A 21,865-nucleotide genomic window follows, 5' to 3' on the forward strand; every position below is an offset into this window, starting at 1 on the left:
TAGCCGTTGTGTGATGTGCCGGCTGGTAGTGCTCCCCTCCCCTGGTGCACAGATGGTTTGGCCGGCGGCGTGTGACCTTGCTGTTGCTGCGTCTGTGTGTGCTGCTGCTGCTGCGCCGCTTTTGGAGAAATGAACCCGGCACTGAGGCGGGCGGCTGCCACATGGTTGCTGCCGGGCGTCCTCCAGCGTGCCTGCGGGTGAGTGCCGGCAGTGTGAGCATGTATACAAGTGTGAGAGGAAGCAGGCTGTGCTGTGGGGTGGCAGGGCATGCTGAGGCTGATAGTTCAACAGGAAAGACACACTCTCCCCTGTTTGGCACATAACATGGGCTTTAGCGCCTTTTGGCCCAGATTTATCAAGCCTTGGAGAGTGATAAATTGCACCGTGATGAAGTGCCAACCAATCGGCTCCAGTCATTTTTCAAACCCGGCATGTAACATGGCAGTTAGGAGCTGAATAACTGGTACTTTATCACCTTGCTATTTATCACTCTCCAAGGCTTGATAAATAATGGCCTTTGTGTATTCTGCATGCTTCTGGGTTCCAAATAAAGTGAATAAATAGTAGTATCCTATTATTTGCCCTGTTGTTATAGGTGCACTTCCTTATGTGTAGGGGCCACAGTATACTGCAACTTGCTTTAAAGGTAATTCCTTTACCTGTGACCCACCAACTTCAGTTCTGATGACCATTTAGATGGAATTTCTGCTATATGGCTGGGAAGCCGTGCCAAATTTCAGTTTCCTATGGCTTTCAGTTTCCTATGGCTTATCGTTTCTTGGTTCTAAGGCTGGGTACACATGTAAACGACCAGCAATTGTACTGATCGTACAGGGCAATTCCCCTTCACCCCGCACCATCACAGATTGCCAGTACACATACGATTAAAGCGCAGTATACACTAGGCGATCCCCACCGACGCCGATACTGGTGGCGGCAGGGTGCCGGCATTGGCAAGTGCATACACACTTTCCGGTGGGGGTAGGGATCGACTTTGAGGGGAGGGAAGGGGTGGCGGCAGGGGGAAACGAAGTGCAGCATGGCTGTCATTAACGAGGACCTACTTCGTCTGTACATGTTCTGATGGGGGAGGGGGTCGTTAACGATGCGCGGTAGAGCGCATCGTTAACGTAATTGTGTACACACTGGACAAGATTGTAAAAGATCTCGATCAGATCGGCCCTTCTGAGCGAGATCTTTCACTTTCTTGTCTAGTGTGTATGGGGCTTTACTGAAAGACTGAACAATCTCTTGTTCTGTCCTTCATTAATACGCATAGCCGCCCGCACGCACATTATTGTTTGATTGACATGCAGCATGGTCAACCAAATCGTAAATGTCGTTCATGGGAGCGTGCAAATGAGGGTAAACACTAGACGATGTTGAGAATTTGTCATTCCAGTATGACAAATCATCCCGATAGTGTGGGACTTAGAATGGCAAAATTGGGTACAGAAATTTGGTTTGTTTTTCTTCCTATAATTTTCTTTTATAGCTGCTCTCAAACATAATAGAGGTAATAATGATGAAAAATAAAATAAAAAATTATTTCTCATACGTCCTAGAGGATGCTGGGGACTCCGTAAGGACCATGGGGTATAGACGGGCTCCGCAGGAGACATGGGCACTATAAAGAACTTTTAGTATGGGTGTACACTGGCTCCTCCCTCTATGCCCCTCCTCCAGACCTCAGTTAGATTTTGTGCCCAGAGGAGATAGGGTGCATTACAGAGGAGCTCTCCAGAGTTTCTCTAAATAAAGAATTTTGTTAGTTTTTTTTATTTTCAGGGAGCACTGCTGGCAACAGGCTCCCTGCATCATGGGACTGAGGAGAGAGAAGCAGACCCTCTTAGATGATAGCCTCTGCTTCTTAGGCTACTGGACACCATTAGCTCCAGAGGGAGTCTCACGCTGGTCTCACCCCGCAGTTCGTCCCAGAGCCGCGCCGCCGTCCTCCTCGCAAAGCCAGAAGATAGAAGCCGGGTGAGTATAAGAAGAAAAGAAGACTTCAAGGCGGCAGAAGACTTCAGATCTTCATTGAGGTAAGCCGCTGCGCGCCATTGCTCCCACACAGGACACACACACGGAACAGGCACTGATGGGTGCAGGGCGCAGGGGGGGCGCCCTGGGCAGCAATAAACCTCGGGTATGGCTTTTCTGGGTACATTAGGCTGCGGAGTCAGTAAATGTAAAGATCCCCCGCCATTTTTTACACATTGAAGCGGGACCGAAGCCCACCGCTGGAGGGGGCGGAGCTTGATCCCTCAGCACTAACAGCGCCATTTTCTCCACAGAACGCTGCAGAGAAGCTGGCTCCCCGGACTCTCCCCTGCTGGACACGGTGACAGAGGGCTGAAAAAGAGGGCGGGGGGGCATTTTCTAGGCGCAGTGAGTGTTTTACACATTGTTTGTGAATAAAAAGCGCTATCTGGGTGATCTTCCAGTAATTACTAGGCGCTGGGTGTGTGCTGCATACTCTCTCTCTGTCTCTCCAAAGGGCCTTGTTGGGGAATTGTCCCCTTGTAGATATATCCCTGTGTGTGTGGGGGTGTCGGTACGTGCGTGTCGGCATGTCTGAGGCGGAAGGCTCGTCCAAGGAGGAGGTGGAGCGAATGAGTGGTGTCTCCGTCGGCAACGCCGACTCATGAATGGATGGACACGTGGCATATGTTAAATGCTAGTGTGGCCTCATTACATCAGAGACTGGACCTGGCAGAGTCCAGGGATAAAGCTGGGAGTCAATCCACGGATTGGTCTAGGTCACAGGGCCCGTCTGGGTCTCAAAAACGTCCCCTATCCCAAATAGCTGACACTGATACCGACACGGATTCTGATTCCAGTGTCGACTACGATGATGCAAGATTGCACCCAAGGGTGGCTAAAGGTATTCAGTGTATGATTATTGCAATGAAAGAGGTTTTGCATATCACAGATGACCCCTCTGTCCCGGACATGAGGGTGCGCATGTATAAGGAGAAGAAACCTGAGGTCACCTTTCCCCCTTCTCATGAGCTGAACGAGTTGTTTGAAATAGCTTGGGAAACTCCAGATAAAAAACTGCAGATTCCCAAAAGGATTCTTATGGCGTATCCTTTCCCAGCTCAGGATAGGGTGCGTTGGGAATCCTCTCCCAGGGAGGACAAGGCTTTGACGCGCCTGTCCAAGAAGGTGGCGCTACCGTCTCAGGACACGGCAGCCCTCAAGGATCCTGCTGATCGCAGACAGGAGACTACTTTAAAGTCTATTTATGCACATACAGATGTTTTGCTCAGACCGGCAATAGCATCGGCATGGGTATGTAGCGCAGTTGCAGCATGGACGGATACCTTATCAGATGGCCTTGATACCCTAGACAGGGATACCATTTTATTAACATTAGCTCACATTAAAGACGCAGTCTTATTTATGAGGGATGCTCAAAGAGACGTTGGGCTGCTGGGTTCCAGAGCCAATGCCATGGCTATTTCTGCGAGACGAGCTCTATGGACCCGCCAATGGACTGGTGATGCAGACTCCAAGAAACATATGGAGGTTTTACCTTACAAAGGTGAAGTGTTGTTTAGGGAGGGGCTCGCGGACCTGGTTGCCACGGGATCCGGTCAAGATGCCGCCGGACGGAATCCCGGCGGTCGAAATACCGACGCCGGAATCCCGACCGCCACAATCCCGACATATTCTCCCTCCGTGGGTGTCCACGACACCCATAGAGGGAGAATATAATAGTGTGCCGAGCGTAGCGAGGCACCGTGCCCGCAGCGTGGCGAGCGAAGCGAGCCCGCAAGGGGCTGCGTTCCGCTCGCCACCCCTGTCGGCATTGTGTGGTCGGGATTCCGGCGTCGGTATTTCGACCGCCGGGATTCCGACCAGCGGCATTTAGTACTGATCCCGTTGCCACAGCTACCGCGGGTAAATCTACCTTTTTACCTTTTGTTCCCCAACAGCAAAAGAAAACTCCACAGTATCAGATGCATTCCTTTCGGTCGCATAAGGCCAGAAGAGGTCGGGGCTCCTCTTTCCTTGCCAGAGGTAAGGGTAAAGGGAAAAGAACACCTGCGTTGGCTAGCTCCCAGGAGCAGAAGTCCTCCCCGGCTTCTACAAAATCCACCGCATGACGCTGGGGCTCCCCTGTGGGAGTCCGCACCGGTGGGGGTACGTCTTCGACTTTTCAGCCAAATCTGGGTTCTTTCAGAAGTGGATCCTTGGGCAATCGAAATTGTTTCCCAGGGCTACAAGCTGGAATTCGAAGAGGTGCCCCCCCGCCAATTTTTCAAGTCGGCCCGGCCAGCTTCGCCACCGCAAAGGGAGGTAGTGTTAGCTGCAATTTAGAAACTGTGTCAACAGCAAGTGGTGGTCAAGGTTCCCCTGGTTCAACAGGGAAACGGGTATTATTCAACCCTGTTTGTGGTCCCGAAGCCGGATGGTTCGGTCAGACCCATTTTAAATCTAAAATCCCTAAACCTGTACTTAAAAAAAAGTTCAAATTCAAGATGGAATCGCTCCGAGCGGTCATATCCAGCCTGGAAGGGAGGGATTTTATGGTGTCATTAGACATAAAGGACGCATACCTTCATGTCCCCATATACCCTCCTCATCAGGAGTACCTGAGATTCGCTGTACAGGACTGTCATTACCAGTTTCAGACGTTGCCGTTTGGGCTTTCCACGGCCCCGAGGATTTTCACCAAGGTAATGGCAGAGATGATGGTGCTCCTGCGCACAGCCACGGCTGTGACGTTGTCTGATTGAATCAGAACCGGGAGGCCCCGAAGAAGATTCTCCGCTTGTCGCAGGCCGTTGTATATGCCCTTAGATTAACAAAATCCTTTCCTCGTATTGTCCATCTCCTCTGGGCACAGTTCTCTAACTGAGGTCTGGAGGGGCATAGAGGGAGGAGCCAGTGCACACCATACTAGAAAGTTCTTTTAGGTGCCCATGTCTCCTGCGGAGCCCGTCTATACCCCATGGTCCTTACGGAGTCCCCAGCATCCTCTACGGACTAGGAGAAAAAGATTTACCCGTAGGTTTAAAATCAGATTTTTTTTTCACAAACAGTGTACTATAATTGTTTTCCTTTTTGGCCATGCACCATTATAGTTGCCCCTCTTTATACAGTGGTAAAAAAAGTCAACTTATGTTTGAGAGTGGAGTTAGAAAGAATTATACGTATAAAAAGGAACCCAATTTCTGAGCCCAAGCAACACTTTTTTTGCTGTTCTATCCCTACAGTAACTTTAATCCCTTAAAGCAAAATTAAAAAAAAACAGTAACTCATCAGGGTATGTCTAAAATGTAATTATTAACTTGAAGTTGGCGGGTTATATTTCTTAACTATTGTTGATTTGACATGAAATTACCCTTTAACGTGATATGCATAGAACATCCTATAGGATTTACCTTTGTGTAATTATGCCATACCTTGCAGCATAATTAAAACGTCCACAGTGGGGCAGGAGTACAGTATACTCACTGCCACAAAGCAATGGTGCTCAGCCTCATATACTGTAGGTACTGTGCAGCATGGTGGCACAGTGATTAATATTGCTGACTTACCCACTAATATTGGCTTCTATGACCATTGCATCTGTGTTGAGTTTGTATGTCCTCTCCATGTTTCTTCTCTCTACAAAAACATACTGCTAGGTTTATTGGCTGTTGACTAACAAAAACAATTGTACAAGTTTTCTGTACACAGCACTATTAATTAAGGTGCTGTTACATAAATAGTCAGTGAGACACCTCTCACCCCTGTAGTACCATGTCCCACCTATTCCCTTCATACCCCGTGTAGTAATCTATTTCCCTGGCCCTTTCAATTCTGGTCTCCGTTAGTATCATATATTATATATATTTTTTTTTATAATTACTAGTGCCCTGGTATCTTTATTAATACGTGTCCATATGTAGTCATTCCTAATATAAACTAATAGTGCCCAATTAGTTGAAGTAAGCTTAAAATATGTTTGCTGAAACAATATTTAAATATCCTAATCTTTTCTGCAGTACAGTGTTTTACTAAATACTTATCTACAAATCTTCTTTTATTGATCTACAGTAATCGATTTGGATAAAAAATGTGGAAGTGGCAATGACTGCTCCTAGTCATTATCATGCAAGACTGCTTACTTAATAGACTGTCAGCCAATAAGGTGCAGTCTCTCATCTGTCATCAAAACTGAGATAGCAATTTCAATAAATTAAACCTTTAGTGCAGTGGTTCCCAAACTGTGTTCTGTGGCACCCTCGGGGCACTTGCAGGGGTGCCTTGGATTGGGTGTCCAGGACCAATTCAAATAATTTCTGATCAATGTAATAGATAAAACCAGTGCTGGTGGCTGTCAGTCATAAACTATGTGGACAAACAGACGTGAATCCTCACCAAATAACTGAACCTAAGGATGACATATAAACGCAATGTACTTAATATAATATTTCTTTTTAAATTTCTCAATAAAAAAACTTTTGACCTAGGGGCGCCGTGAAAACAATTCTTATATTCTAGGGCAGGCCTGGCCAACCTGTGGCTCTCCAGCTGTTGTGAAACTACAAGTCCCAGCATGCCCTGCTACACTTTTGCTATTCAGAAATGCTGGAACTGCAGCAGAGCATGTTGGAATGTGTAGTGTTTCAACAATTTGAGAGACACAGGTTGGCCAGGCCTGCTCTGGGGTGACATGATTCAAAAATGTTTGATTACCACTGCTTTAGTGTCTTATGCTGGCAGGAATCACAATGAAGTGCAATCTGATTTGCTGCCAGACCGACCTTAAAGCCTCATGGGACTTACAGGACAAAGGGGGCTATTTACTAATCCTTGGATGGAGTTAAAGTACCAGCCAATCAATTCCTGTTGTTTTTCAGGAATCAGTATGGTGTCCCGCCGCGTGGGATGCTGAAGGTCATTATGCTGACATCCTGAGCGGTGGAATGCCGGCAGGGGTGTGAACGCAACGAAGCCCATTGCAGGCTCGGTGGCGAGCTACACTTGCCTCAGGTTCTATTCTCCCTCTATGGCTGTCGTGGGCACCCATAGAGGGGAATCACCTACCTCACTGGTATACCAGTGGTGGTATTGTGACAGCCGGGATCCCGATGAGCGGTATACTGACCGCATACCGTTTTTCAAACATAGCCTGTGACATGGCAGTTGGTAGCTGATTGGCTGGTACTTTCTCTCTCCAAGGCTTAGTAAATAGGCCCCAAAGACACAGAGGCATGCAGGAAAAATACTGCTATAGAGTTTTTGCCCAGTGTGTCCCAGTATCTGTCCTGTTTCCTGTGGTCTATAATAAAACACCCTCAGGGCAATGTATTGTGCATAGGGCTAAACGGAATACATACTATTTGCCGGTGGCTGGGATGATACTGACAGAGGCATCCCGGCTGCCAGTATGCTGGCAGCGGGGTGAGCGCTAGAAAGCCCCTTGCGGGCTCACTATGCTGCGGGCACGGTGGCTCGCTGTGCTCACCACAGGTTACATTCTCCTTCTATCGGTGTCATGTACACACCCTCAGAGGAAGAAAAAGGCATTTCACCACCTGTCAGGATTCTGGCATCGGCATTGTGACTGTTCTAGATCCCGACAGGTGGTTTCATGATTGCCTCCCGGGCTAAACATGGCTTAGCGTTTAGTATACATTTATTATGTATGGAGAAAAAAATGACACATTAAATGCATACACGATTTATTGTCCGCTGCATTGACATGTCTCGCAGTGCAAATTAAGTTTCTCTGACGTCCTAGTGGATGCTGGGACTCCGTCAGGACCATGGGGAATAGCGGCTCCGCAGGAGACAGGGCACAAAATTTAAAAGTTTGACCACTAGGTGGTGTGTACTGGCTCCTCCCCCTATGACCCTCCTCCAAGCCTCAGTTAGGTTTTTGTGCCCGTCCGAGCAGGGTGCAATCTAGGTGGCTCTCCTAAAGAGCTGCTTAGAAAAAGTTTGTTAGGTTTTTTATTTTCAGTGAGTCCTGCTGGCAACAGGCTCACTGCAACGAGGGACTTAGGGGAGAAGAAGTGAACTCACCTGCGTGCAGGATGGATTTGCTTCTTAGGCTACTGGACACTAGCTCCAGAGGGACGATCACAGGTACAGCCTGGATGGGTCACCGGAGCCGCGCCGCCGACCCCCTTGCAGATGCCGAATAGAGAAGAGGTCCAGAAACCGGCGGCAGAAGACGTCTCAGTCTTCATGAGGTAGCGCACAGCACTGCAGCTGTGCGCCATTGCTCTCCGCACACTTCACACCAGCGGTCACTGAGGGTGCAGGGCGCTGGGGGGGGCGCCCTGGGCAGCAATGTAATATACCTATTCTGGCTAAAATATATCACATATAGCCCCTGGGGCTATATGGATGTATTTAACCCCTGCCAGGTTCCAAAAAAACCGGGAGAAGAAGCCCGCCGAAAAGGGGGCGGGGCCTATTCTCCTCAGCACACAGCGCCATTTTCCTGCCCAGCTTCGCTGCGAGGAAGGCTCCCAGGACTCTCCCCTGCACTGCACTACAGAAACAGGGTAAAAACAGAGAGGGGGGGCACTTATTGGTGATATTTATAATATTTGAGCTGCTATAAAGGGAACACACTTATTAAGGTTGTCCCTATATATATTTATAGCGCTTTGGTGTGTGCTGGCAAACTCTCCCTCTGTCTCCCCAATGGGCTAGTGGGGTCCTGTCTTCTATCAGAGCATTCCCTGTGTGTCTGCTGTGTGTCGGTACGTGTGTGTCGACATGTATGAGGACGATGTTGGCGTGGAGGCGGAGCAATTGCCTGTAATGGTGATGTCACCCCCTAGGGAGTCGACACCAGAATGGATGGCTTTGTTTATGGAATTACGGGATAGTGTCAGCACGCTACAAAAGTCGGTTGACGACATGAGACAGCCGGCAAACCAGTTAGTACCTGTCCAGGCGTCTCAGACACCGTCAGGGGCTGTAAAACGCCCTTTACCTCAGTCGGTCGACACAGACACTGACACTGAATCCAGTGTCGACGGTGAAGAAACAAACGTATTTTCCAGTAGGGCCACACGTTATATGATCACGGCAATGAAGGAGGCTTTGCATATATCTGATACTGCAAGTACCACAAAAAGGGGTATTATGTGGGGTGTGAAAAAACTACCGATAGTTTTTCCTGAATCAGAGGAACTGAATGAAGTGTGTGATGAAGCGTGGGTTACCCCAGATAGAAAACTGCTAATTTCAAAGAAGTTATTGGCATTATACCCTTTCCCGCCAGAGGTTAGGGCGCGCTGGGAAACACCTCCTAGGGTGGATAAGGCGCTCACACGCTTATCAAAGCAAGTGGCGTTACCGTCTCCTGATACGGCCGCCCTCAAGGATCCAGCTGATAGGAGGCTGGAGAATACATTAAAAAGTATATACACACATACGGGTGTTATACTGAGACCAGCAATCGCCTCAGCCTGGATGTGCAGTGCTGGCGTGGCTTGGTCGGAGTCACTGTCTGAAAATATTGATACCCTGGATAGGGACAGTATTTTACTGACTATAGAGCAGTTAAAGGATGCATTTCTTTATATGCGAGATGCACAGAGAGATATTTGCACTCTGGCATCAAGAGTAAGTGCGATGTCCATATCTGCCAGAAGAAGTTTATGGACGCGCCAGTGGTCAGGTGATGCGGATTCCAAACGACATATGGAAGTATTGCCGTATAAGGGGGAGGAATTATTTGGGGTCGGTCTATCGGATCTGGTGGCCACGGCAACGGCCGGAAAATCCACCTTTTTACCCCAGGTCACCTCCCAGCAGAAAAAGCCGCAGGCTTTTCAGCCGCAGTCCTTTCGTTCCTATAAGAACAAACGAGCAAAAGGACATTCCTATTTGCCCCGAGGCAAAGGAAAGGGTAAGAGACTGCAACAAGCAGCTCCTTCCCAGGAGCAGAAGCCCTCCCCGGCTTCTACAAAGGCGTCAGCATGACGCTGGGACCTTACAAGCAGACTCAGGGGCGGTGGGGGGTCGCCTCAAACATTTCAGCGCACAGTGGGCTCACTCGCAGGTGGACCCCTGGATCCTGCAGGTAATATCTCAGGGTTACAGGTTGGAATTCGAGAAGTCCCCTCCTCGCCGTTTCCTAAAGTCTGCTTTGCCAACGTCTCCCTCCGACAGGGCGACGGTATTGGAGGCCATTCACAAGCTGTATTCTCAGCAGGTGATAGTCAAGGTACCCCTCCTACAACAGGGACAGGGGTATTACTCCACGCTATTTGTGGTACCGAAGCCGGACGGCTCGGTAAGACCGATTCTAAATCTAAAATCTCTGAACCTGTACATACAAAAATTCAAGTTCAAGATGGAGTCACTCAGAGCAGTGATAGCGAATCTGGAAGAAGGGGATTTTATGGTGTCCTTGGACATCAAGGATGCTTACCTTCATGTTCCAATTTGTCCTTCACACCAAGGGTACCTCAGGTTCGTGGTCCAAAACTGTCATTATCAGTTTCAGACGCTGCCGTTTGGATTGTCCACGGCACCCCGGGTCTTTACCAAGGTAATGGCCGAAATGATGATCCTTCTTCGAAGAGAAGGCGTCTTAATTATCCCTTACTTGGACGATCTCCTGATAAGGGCAAGATCCAGAGAACAGCTGGAGGTCGGAGTAGCACTAACCCAAGTAGTGTTTCAACAACACGGGTGGATTCTGAATTTTCCAAAATCCCAACTGATCCCGACGACACGTCTGTTGTTCCTAGGGATGATTCTGGACACTGTTCAGAAAAAGGTATTTCTTCCGGAGGAGAAAGCCAGGGAGTTATCCGATCTAGTCAGGAACCTCCTAAAACCAGGAAAAGTATCTGTGCATCAATGCACAAGAGTCCTGGGAAAAATGGTAGCTTCTTACGAAGCGATTCCATTCGGCAGATTCCATGCACAAACTTTTCAGTGGGATCTGCTGGACAAATGGTCCGGATCGCATCTGCAGATGCATCAGCGGATAAAATTGTCCACAAGGACAAGAGTGTCTCTGCTATGGTGGTTGCAGAGTGCTCATCTGTTAGAGGGCCGCAGATTCGGCATACAGAACTGGGTCCTAGTGACCACGGATGCCAGCCTGAGAGGCTGGGGAGCGGTCACACAGGGAAGAAACTTCCAGGGCGTGTGGTCAAGCCTGGAGACGTCTCTTCACATAAATATACTGGAGCTAAGAGCAATCTACAATGCTCTAAGCCTGGCAAAACCTCTGCTTCAGGGTCAGCCGGTGTTGATTCAGTCGGACAACATCACGGCAGTCGCCCACGTAAACAGACAGGGCGGCACAAGAAGCAGGAGGGCAATGGCAGAAGCTGCAAGGATTCTCCGCTGGGCAGAAAATCATGTGTTAGCACTGTCAGCTGTGTTCATCCCGGGAGTGGACAACTGGGAAGCAGACTTCCTCAGCAGACACGATCTGCACCCGGGAGAGTGGGGACTTCATCCAGAAGTCTTCCACATGATTGTGGTCCATTGGGAAAGACCAATGGTGGACATGATGGCGTCCCGCCTCAACAAAAAACTGGACAGGTATTGCGCCAGGTCAAGAGACCCTCAGGCAATAGCTGTAGACGCTCTGGTAACACCATGGGTGTACCAGTCAGTGTATGTGTTTCCTCCTCTGCCTCTCATACCAAAAGTACTGAGAATTATACGGCAAAGGGGAGTAAGAACGATACTCGTGGCTCCGGATTGGCCAAGAAGAACTTGGTACCCGGAACTTCAGGAGATGCTCACGGAAGATCCGTGGCCTCTACCTCTAAGACGGGACCTGCTTCAGCAGGGACCGTGTCTATTCCAAGACTTACCGCGGCTGCGTTTGACGGCATGGCGGTTGAACGCCGAATCCTAAGGGAAAAAGGCATTCCGGAAGAGGTCATCCCTACCCTGGTAAAAGCCAGGAAGGAGGTGACTGCACAACATTATCACCGCATTTGGAGAAAATATGTTGCGTGGTGTGAGGCCAGGAAGGCCCCGACGGAGGAATTTCAACTGGGTCGATTCCTACATTTCCTGCAAACAGGATTGTCTATGGGCCTCAAATTAGGGTCCATTAAGGTTCAAATTTCGGCCCTGTCGATTTTCTTCCAGAAAGAATTGGCTTCAGTTCCTGAAGTCCAGACTTTTGTAAAAGGAGTACTACATATACAGCCCCCGGTTGTGCCCCCAGTGGCACCGTGGGATCTTAATGTAGTTTTGGATTTTCTCAAATCCCATTGGTTTGAGCCACTCAAATCGGTGGATTTGAAATATCTTACATGGAAAGTAACCATGCTACTGGCCCTGGCTTCAGCCAGGAGAGTGTCAGAATTGGCGGCTTTATCGTATAAAAGCCCATATCTGATTTTCCATTCGGACAGGGCAGAACTGCGGACGCGTCCTCACTTTCTGCCTAAGGTGGTTTCAGCGTTTCACCTGAACCAGCCTATTGTGGTGCCTGCGGCTACTAGCGATTTGGAGGATTCCAAGTTGCTGGACGTTGTCAGAGCATTGAAAATCTGTCAAGGCCCATTCCACAAGGAAGGTGGGCTCATCTTGGGCGGCTGCCCGAGGGGTCTCGGCATTACAACTCTGCCGAGCAGCTACGTGGTCAGGGGAGAACACGTTTGTAAAATTCTACAAATTTGATACCCTGGCTAAGGAGGACCTGGAGTTCTCTCATTCGGTGCTGCAGAGTCATCCGCACTCTCCCGCCCGTTTGGGAGCTTTGGTATAATCCCCATGGTCCTGACGGAGTCCCAGCATCCACTAGGACGTCAGAGAAAATAAGATTTTACTTACCGATAAATCTATTTCTCGTAGTCCGTAGTGGATGCTGGGCGCCCATCCCAAGTGCGGATTGTCTGCAATACTTGTACATAGTTATTGTTACAAAAAAATCGGGTTGTTATTGTTGTGAGCCGTCTGTTCAGAGGCTCCTACGTTTGTCATACTGTTAACTGGGTTCAGATCACAAGTTGTACGGTGTGATTGGTGTGGCTGGTATGAGTCTTACCCGGGATTCAAAATCCTTCCTTATTGTGTACGCTCGTCCGGGCACAGTATCCTAACTGAGGCTTGGAGGAGGGTCATAGGGGGAGGAGCCAGTACACACCACCTAGTGGTCAAACTTTTAAATTTTGTGCCCTGTCTCCTGCGGAGCCGCTATTCCCCATGGTCCTGACGGAGTCCCAGCATCCACTACGGACTACGAGAAATAGATTTATCGGTAAGTAAAATCTTATTTTAATGAGCAGCATTCAGGGGGGGGGGGGGGGGGGGGGGAATGAAACTGCCACAAAAGTTTAATTCATTAAAAAAAAAAAAGCAAATGTTCTTACTTGGTACAATGACTTCTAGTTTCATTTCCTTTTATATGTATTTAGTTTGCGTTAAATATCTAAGTAAAACCCACTAACGCTAGTTGGATCCCCTAATGGTCAGGATTCTGGGAATACAAGCGTGCACCAGATTCCTAGTACAAATAAAAGGGAGCTGTTCTGGGAAAACTGGGGCATACAAGAGCCCTAAATATGTCACCAGGTAATCCAATTCACTTTAGAGGAAAAAGTGTGAGAATAATATAAGTGGTGTGAATTGGTGAGATGAGTGTTACAGTAAAGATTGCTTCATTTGTAGCTGCCAACTGTCCTTAATTGCCAAGCAATTTGTTCTCCAGATTTCTCTTGGGCAATGTTCTTAGTTTTGTAATAGGGATAATCTTTTGATGGATTATCCATAACCGCTCCTATGCGCATAATTCAGTACATTCTATTGTATATGCTATATTAGCTAGTAGTACAGAGAAGTAATTCACAATTAAACAGAATTCAATTCATGTTCAGTCATTTTCCTTTTGAGAGGTGTAACACTTTTTGCTATTGAAACGTTCTGTCTCAATAAGTCATAGTTATTTATGTACAGATGTGTCTTTGTACGTTGTTGCTCAAGTCGTGCCAAACCTGGGGGTCAGTGTGCTTATACGCAAGTGGGTCCATGCAGTGCAATGCACATATTAATCATCGGGTGACCAGTGCTCCATTTATGAATACTGCAGTACTGTATACAATTTATTTATTACCAGTTATTTATATAGCACACACATATTCCGCAGCGCTTTACAGAGAAAATCTTTGCCATTCTCATCAATCCCTGCCCCAGTGGAGCTTACAAACTATATTCCCTACCACATGTACACACAGACACATTCATGTTAGGGTTAATTTTGTTTGGAGCCAATTAACCTACCAGTATACTTTAGGATTGTGGAGGGAAACTGGAGTACATGGAGGAAACCCACGCAAGCATGGGGAGAATATAGAAACTCGAAGCCATAGGGGTATATTCAATAGGTGTCTGATCCATTCTGACATGCGTTTGTCGGAATGGATCCGACAACCCCTATTTAATGGACGGCCAAATCTGACTGTCGGATTTGGCCGTACACCGGGTCCTGTCAGGCCGCTGCTGTCAGCGGCTGCGGATGCGCTGACAGCAGAGGCCAGGGGAGCAGAGATCGGTGGCCGTAAGCTTGAGGGGCTGGCTGCGGAGGACATGTGTGGAGCAGCGGGGTAATTCAGACCTGATCGTAGATGTGCTAAAGTTAGCACAACTACGATCAGTTTCTCTGACATACGGGGAAGGGGGGCGCCCAGCACAGGGCTAGTCCGCCCCACATGTCAGGCCATACCCATCTCCACCACCCCCGCCCCCCCCCCCCCCCCTCCCCCAGCAATGCTTTTTCTCTGACGTCCTAGTGGATTCTGGGGACTTCGTAAGGACCATGGGGAATAGCGGGCTCCGCAGGAGACTGGGCACTCTAAAGAAAGATTTAGTACTATCTGGTGTGCACTGGCTCCTCCCTCTATGCCCCTCCTCCAGACCTCAGTTAGAATCTGTGCCCGGACAGAGCTGGGTGCTTTTAGTGAGCTCTCCTGAGCTTGCTAATAAGAAAGTAGTTTAGTTAGGTTTTTTATTTTCAGAGAGCTTCCGCTGGCAACAGACTCTCTGCTACGAGGGACTGAGGGGAGAGAAGCAAACCTACTAACTGCGGCTAGGTTGCGCTTCTTAGGCTACTGGACACCATTAGCTCCAGAGGGATCGAACACAGGACCTGACCTTGTTGTCCGTTCCCGGAGCCGCGCCGCCGTCCCCCTCGCAGAGCCAGAAGACAGAAGCCGGCAGAAGCGGAGAAGACATCGAAATCGGCGGCAGAAGACTCCTGTCTTCACATGAGGTAGCGCACAGCACTGCAGCTGTGCGCCATTGCGCCAACACTAACCCACACACTCCGGTCACTGTAGGGCGCAGGGGGGGGGCGCCCTGGGCAGCAATTGTTACCTCCTGGCGAATGCTGCATATAAACAGTGGCACACTGTTATATGTATGAGCCCCCGCCATTTATTTTACAAGAAATCGCGGGACAGAAGCCCGCCGCTGAGGGGGCGGGGCCTTCTTCCTCAGCACTCACCAGCGCCATTTTCCTTCCACAGCTCCGCTGAGAGGAAGCTCCCCAGGCTCTCCCCTGCAGAATCAAGGTAGAAGGGTAAAAAAGAAAGGGGGGGCACATAAATTTAGGCGCATAAATCATAATACAGCAGCTACTGGGTAAACACTAAATTACTGTGTAATCCCTGGGTTACATAGCGCTGGGGTGTGTGCTGGCAAACTCTCTCTCTGTCTCTCCAAAAGGCCTTGTGGGGGTCCTGTCCTCATTTAGAGCTTCCCCTGTGTGTGTGGTGTATCGGTACGCGTGTGTCGACATGTTTGACGAAGAGGGCTATGTGGAGGCAGAGCAAGTGCAGTTGACTGACGTGTCGCCGCCGACGGTGCCGACACCTGATTGGATGGATATGTGGAAGGTGTTAAATGATAATGTAAACTCCTTATATAAAAGGTTGGATGATACCTCGGGTCAGTCAGGGTCTCAACCCATGCCTGATCCTACAGCGCAGAGGCCCTCAGGGTCTCAAAAGCGCCCACTATCCAAAATGGTTGACACAGATGTCGACACGGATTCTGACTCCAGTGTCGACGACGATGATGCAAAATTGCAACCGAAAATGACAAAAGCTATACGTTACATGATTATAGCGATGAAGGATGTTTTACACATATCAGAGGTAAACCCTGTCCCTGACAAGAGGGTTTTTATGTATGGGGAGAAAAAGCAAGAGGTGATTTTTACCCCTTCACATGAGTTAAATGAGTTATGTAAAAGAGCGTGGGATTCCCCATGTAAGAAAGTCCTGATTTCCAAAAGGTTACTTATGGCGTACCCTTTCCCGCCAGAGGACCGGGTGCGCTGGGAATCCTCCCCTAGGGTAGATAAAGCTCTCACACGCTTATCTAAGAAGGTGGCCCTGCCGTCGCAGGATACGGCCACCCTAAAGGATCATGCAGATAGAAAGCAGGAAAGTATCCTGAAATCTGTTTATACACATTCAGGGACTCTACTGAGGCGGGCAATTGCGTCGGCGTGGATGTGTAGTGCTGTAGCAGCGTGGACAGATAATCTGTCTGTGGAAATGGATACCTTAGACAGGGATACCATTATGCTGACCCTGGGGCATATAAAAGACACTGTCCTATATATGAGGGATGCCCAGAGGGACATTTGCCTACTGGGCTCAAGAATTAATGCAATGTCAATTTCTGCCAGGAGGGTCCTGTGGACTCGGCAGTGGACAGGTGGTGCCGACTCCAAAAAGCACATGGAGGTGTTACCTTACAAGGGTGAGGAATTGTTTGGGGACGGTCTCTCGGACCTGGTTTACACAGCTACTGCTGGGAAGTCAAACTTTTTGCCATATATTCCCTCACAACCGAAGAAAGCACAGTATTACCAAATGCAGTCCTTTCGCACACAAAGAAGCAAGAAGGTCAGAGGTGCTTCCTTTCTTGCTAGAGGCAGGGGCAGAGGAAAAAAGCTGCACCTTACAGCTAATTCCCAGGAACAGAAATCCTCCCCGGCTTCCACTACATCCACCGCATGACGCTGGGGCTCCACGGGTGGAGCCAGGAGTGGTGGGGGCACGTCTCCGACATTTCAGCCACCAGTGGGTTCGCTCACAGGTGGATCCCTGGGAAAATACAGATTGTGTCTCAGGGATACAAGTTGGAATTCGAGGTGATGCCCCCTCAATGTTACCTAAAATCGGCCCTGCCAGCTTCCCCCATAGAAAGGGAAGTAGTGGTAGCGGCAATTCACAAGCTATTTCTCCAGCAGGTGGTGGTAAAGGTTCCCCTTCCTCAACAGGGGAAGGGATACTATTCCACAATGTTTGTGGTACCGAAACCGGACGGTTCGGTCAGACCTATATTAAATTTAAAGTCCCTGAACATTTATCTGAAAAGATTCAAGTTCAAAAGGGAATCGCTCAGAGCGGTCATTGCAAGCCTGGAAGAGGGGGATTTTATGGTGTCTCTGGACATCAAGGATGCTTACTTGCATGTCCCCATTTATCCGCGTCATCAGGAGTACCTCAGATTTGTGGTACAGGACTGTCATTACCAATTCCTGACGTTGCCGTTTGGTCTGTCCACGGCACCGAGAATATTTACCAAGGTAATGGCAGAAATGATGGTGATCCTGAGAAAGCAAGGAGTCACAGTTATCCCATACTTGGACGATCTCATAAAGGCGAGGTCAAGGGAGCAGTTGCAGATCAGCGTAGCGCACTCACAGGAAGTGTTGCAACAACATGGCTGGATTCTGAATATCCCAAAGTCGCAGCTGATTCCTACGACGCGTCTGCCCTTTCTGGGCATGATTCTGGACACAGACCAGAAGAAGGTGTTTCTCCCGACGGAGAAGGCTCAAGAGCTTGTGACTCTAGTCAGAGACCTCTTAAAACCGAAACAGGTGTCGGTGCATCACTGCACGCGAGTCCTGGGAAAGATGGTGGCATCGTACGAAGCCATTCCCTTCGTCAGGTTCCTTGCGAGGATCTTTCAATGGGATCTGTTGGACAAATGGTCCGGATCGCATCTTCAGATGCATCGGCTGATCACCCTGTCCCCCAGGGCCAGGGTGTCTCTTCTGTGGTGGCTACAGAGTGCTCACCTTCTCGATGGCCGCAGATTCGGCATACAGGACTGGGTCCTGGTGACCACGGATGCGAGCCTCCGAGGGTGGGGGGCTGTCACTCAGGGAAGAAACTTCCAAGGGTTGTGGTCAAGTCAGGAAACTTGTCTGCACATAAATATCCTGGAACTAAGGGCCATATTCAACGCCCTGAGTCAAGCGGAGCCCCTGCTTCGCAACCAACCGGTGCTGATTCTGTCAGACAACATCACCGCGGTGGCTCATGTAAACCGCCAGGGCGGCACAAGAAGCAGAGTCGCGATGGCGGAAGCCACCAGGATTCTTCAGTGGGCGGAGAATCACGTACAAGCACTGTCAGCAGTGTTCATTCCGGGAGTGGACAACTGGGAAGCAGACTTTCTCAGCAGACACGACCTCCACCCGGGAGAGTGGGGACTTCATCAAGAAGTCTTCATTCAGATTACAGATCGATGGGAACTGCCACAGGTAGACATGATGGCGTCCCGTCTCAACAAAAAGCTGCAACGGTATTGCGCCAGGTCAAGAGACCCTCAGGCGATAGCTGTGGATGCCCTGGTAACACCGTGGGTGTTCCAGTCGGTCTATGTGTTCCCTCCTCTTCCTCTCATACCCAAGGTACTGAGAATCGTAAGAAGAAGAGGAGTGAGAACAATACTCATTGTTCCGGATTGGCCAAGAAGACCTTGGCACCCGGAATTGCAAAAAATGCTCACAGAGGACCCATGGCCTCTGCCTCTCAGACAGAACCTGTTGCGACAGGGGCCCTGCCTGTTCCAAGACTTACCGCGGCTGCGTTTGACGGCATGGCGGTTGAACGCCGGATCCTAGCGGAAAAAGGCATTCCGGATGAAGTTATTCCTACGCTGATAAAGGCTAGGAAGGACGTGACAGCAAAGCATTATCATCGCATATGGCGAAAATATGTTGCTTGGTGTGAGGCCAGGAAGGCCCCTACAGAGGAATTCCAACTGGGCAGATTTCTGCACTTTCTACAGTCTGGAGTGACTATGGGCTTGAAGTTGGGATCCATAAAGGTCCAGATTTCGGCCCTATCCATTTTCTTTCAAAAGGAACTGGCGTCTCTTCCTGAAGTTCAGACGTTTGTTAAGGGAGTGCTGCATATTCAGCCCCCTTTTGTGCCACCTGTGGCACCTTGGGATCTCAACGTGGTGTTGGGTTTCCTAAAATCCCACTGGTTTGAACCACTTAAGACCGTGGAGCTAAAGTATCTCACGTGGAAGGTGGTCATGCTATTGGCATTAGCTTCGGCTAGGCGTGTGTCAGAATTTGTAGGCTTTGTCATGTAAAAGCCCCTATCTGGTTTTTCATATGGACAGGGCAGAATTGCGGACTCGTCCCCAATTTCTGCCAAAGGTGGTGTCATCTTTTCATTTGAACCAACCTATTCTAGTGCCTGCGGCTACTCTTGACTTGGAGGATTCCAGGTTACTAGATGTAGTCAGGGCTTTGAAGATTTATGTAGCCCGAACGGCTGGAGTCCGGAAAACTGACTCGCTGTTTATCCTATATGCCCCCAACAAGTTGGGTGCTCCTGCTTCAAAGCAAACCGTTGCCCGCTGGATCTGTAACACGATTCAGCAGGCTCATTCTGCGGCTGGATTGCCGCATCCAAAATCAGTGAAAGCCCATTCCACAAGGAAGGTGGGCTCTTCTTTGGCGGCTGCCCGAGGGGTCTCGGCATTACAGCTTTGCCGAGCTGCTACTTGGTCAGGTTCAAACACATTTGCAAAATTCTACAAGTTTGATACCCTGGCTGAGGAGGACCTTGTGTTTGCCCATTCGGTGCTGCAGAGTCATCCGCACTCTCCCGCCCGTTTGGGAGCTTTGGTATAATCCCCATGGTCCTTACGGAGTCCCCAGCATCCACTAGGACGTCAGAGAAAATAAGATTTTACTTACCGGTAAATCTATTTCTCGTAGTCCGTAGTGGATGCTGGGCGCCTGTCCCAAGTGCGGACTTTCTGCAATACGTGTACATAGTTATTGCTTAATAATGGGTTATGTTATGTTGGCATCCATTGTTGATGCCCTGTTGTTGTTCATACTGTTGACTGGATAAGTGTATCACAAGTTATACGGTGTGATTGGTGTGGCTGGTATGAGTCTTACCCGAGATTCCAAAATCCTTCCTTATAATGTCTGCTCTTCCGGGCACAGTTTCCTTAACTGAGGTCTGGAGGAGGGGCATAGAGGGAGGAGCCAGTGCACACCAGATAGTACTAAATCTTTCTTTAGAGTGCCCAGTCTCCTGCGGAGCCCGCTCTTCCCCATGGTCCTTACGGAGTCCCCAGCATCCACTACGGACTACGAGAAATAGATTTACCGGTAAGTAAAATCTTATTTTTTGTCACTGACAAGTAGCCCCCTGCCAGCGCAGCTCCTGCGCGCTGGCAGGGTTCTAACAACCGCGTCCCGGGTCACAGCGGCTGCGTGTGACATCACGCAGCTGCCGCTGCCCTCCTGCCCTGCGACAGCCTCTGCCTGTCAATCAGGCAGAACCGATCGCACCAGTGAGATGTTGATAGCATCTTACTGGCTGCACATGCGCAGTGCGCCCGCCGCGTGAGCGCATCGTGCATAGTAATTCAGAGTGCGATTGCTGCAGTGATGCAGTCTGAATTACCGCCATAGTCACAGATGTGAGCATGCAGTAAACCAAATTTCTCTATCGTCCTAGTGGATGCTGGGGTTCCTGAAAGGACCATGGGGAATAGCGGCTCCGCAGGAGACAGGGCACAAAAAGTAAAGCTTTAGGATCAGGTGGTGTGCACTGGCTCCTCCCCCTATGACCCTCCTCCAAGCCTCAGTTAGATTTTTGTGCCCGGCCGAGAAGGGTGCAATCTAGGTGGCTCTCCTAAAGAGCTGCTTAGAAAAGTTTAGCTTAGGTTTTTTATTTTACAGTGAGTCCTGCTGGCAACAGGATCACTGCAACGAGGGACTTAGGGGAGAAGAAGTGAACTCACCTGCGTGCAGGATGGATTGGCTTTTTGGCTACTGGACATTAGCTCCAGAGGGACGATCACAGGTACAGCCTGGATGGTCACCGGAGCCTCGCCGCCAGCCCCCTTGCAGATGCTGAAACGAGAAGAGGTCCAGAATCGGCGGCAGAAGACTCCTCAGTCTTCTTAAGGTAGCGCACAGCACTGCAGCTGTGCGCCATTTTCCTCTCAGCACACTTCACACGGCAGTCACTGAGGGTGCAGGGCGCTGGGAGGGGGGCGCCCTGGGAGGCAAATGAAAACCTTTTTTGGCTAAAAATACCTCACATATAGCCTCCGGGGGCTATATGGAGATATTTAACCCCTGCCAGAATCCGTTAAGAGCGGGAGAAGAGGCCGCCGAAAAAGGGGCGGGGCCTATCTCCTCAGCACACAGCGCCATTTTCCCTCACAGAAAGGCTGGAGGGAAGGCTCCCAGGCTCTCCCCTGCACTGCACTACAGAAACAGGGTTAAAACAGAGAGGGGGGGCACTAATTTGGCGTCAGAAATATATAAAAAAGATGCTATAAGGGAAAACACTTATATAAGGTTGTCCCTATATAATTATAGCGTTTTTGGTGTGTGCTGGCAAACTCTCCCTCTGTCTCTCCAAAGGGCTAGTGGGTCCTGTCCTCTATCAGAGCATTCCCTGTGTGTGTGCTGTGTGTCGGTACGTGTGTGTCGACATGTATGAGGACGATGTTGGTGAGGAGGCGGAGCAATTGCCTGTAATGGTGATGTCACTCTCTAGGGAGTCGACACCGGAATGGATGGCTTATTTAGGGAATTACGTGATAATGTCAACACGCGCCAAGGTCGGTT

At 49.4% G+C, this 21,865-nt stretch overlaps 1 protein-coding gene across 3 annotated transcripts in view; it reads left to right on the top strand.

Moving 5' to 3' along the window:
- The first annotated feature begins 38 nt into the window (after positions 1 to 38).
- MRPS11 (mitochondrial ribosomal protein S11) overlaps positions 39 to 21,865 on the top strand; it is a 145,276-nt gene continuing 123,449 nt past the window's right edge. For all 3 annotated transcript variants that reach the window (XR_010179199.1, XM_063925763.1, XM_063925764.1), the window contains exon 1: positions 39 to 197. Coding sequence is in view for 2 of the 3 variants with exons in the window: in XM_063925763.1 (XP_063781833.1) it covers positions 130 to 197 (68 nt within the window). In the remaining variant the exon portion in view is untranslated. The remainder of the gene's footprint in view (positions 198 to 21,865) is intronic.

Source organism: Pseudophryne corroboree, chromosome 6 (genome assembly GCF_028390025.1).
Source record: "Pseudophryne corroboree isolate aPseCor3 chromosome 6, aPseCor3.hap2, whole genome shotgun sequence".
In the NCBI taxonomy this organism is placed as follows: Eukaryota; Metazoa; Chordata; class Amphibia; order Anura; family Myobatrachidae; genus Pseudophryne; species Pseudophryne corroboree.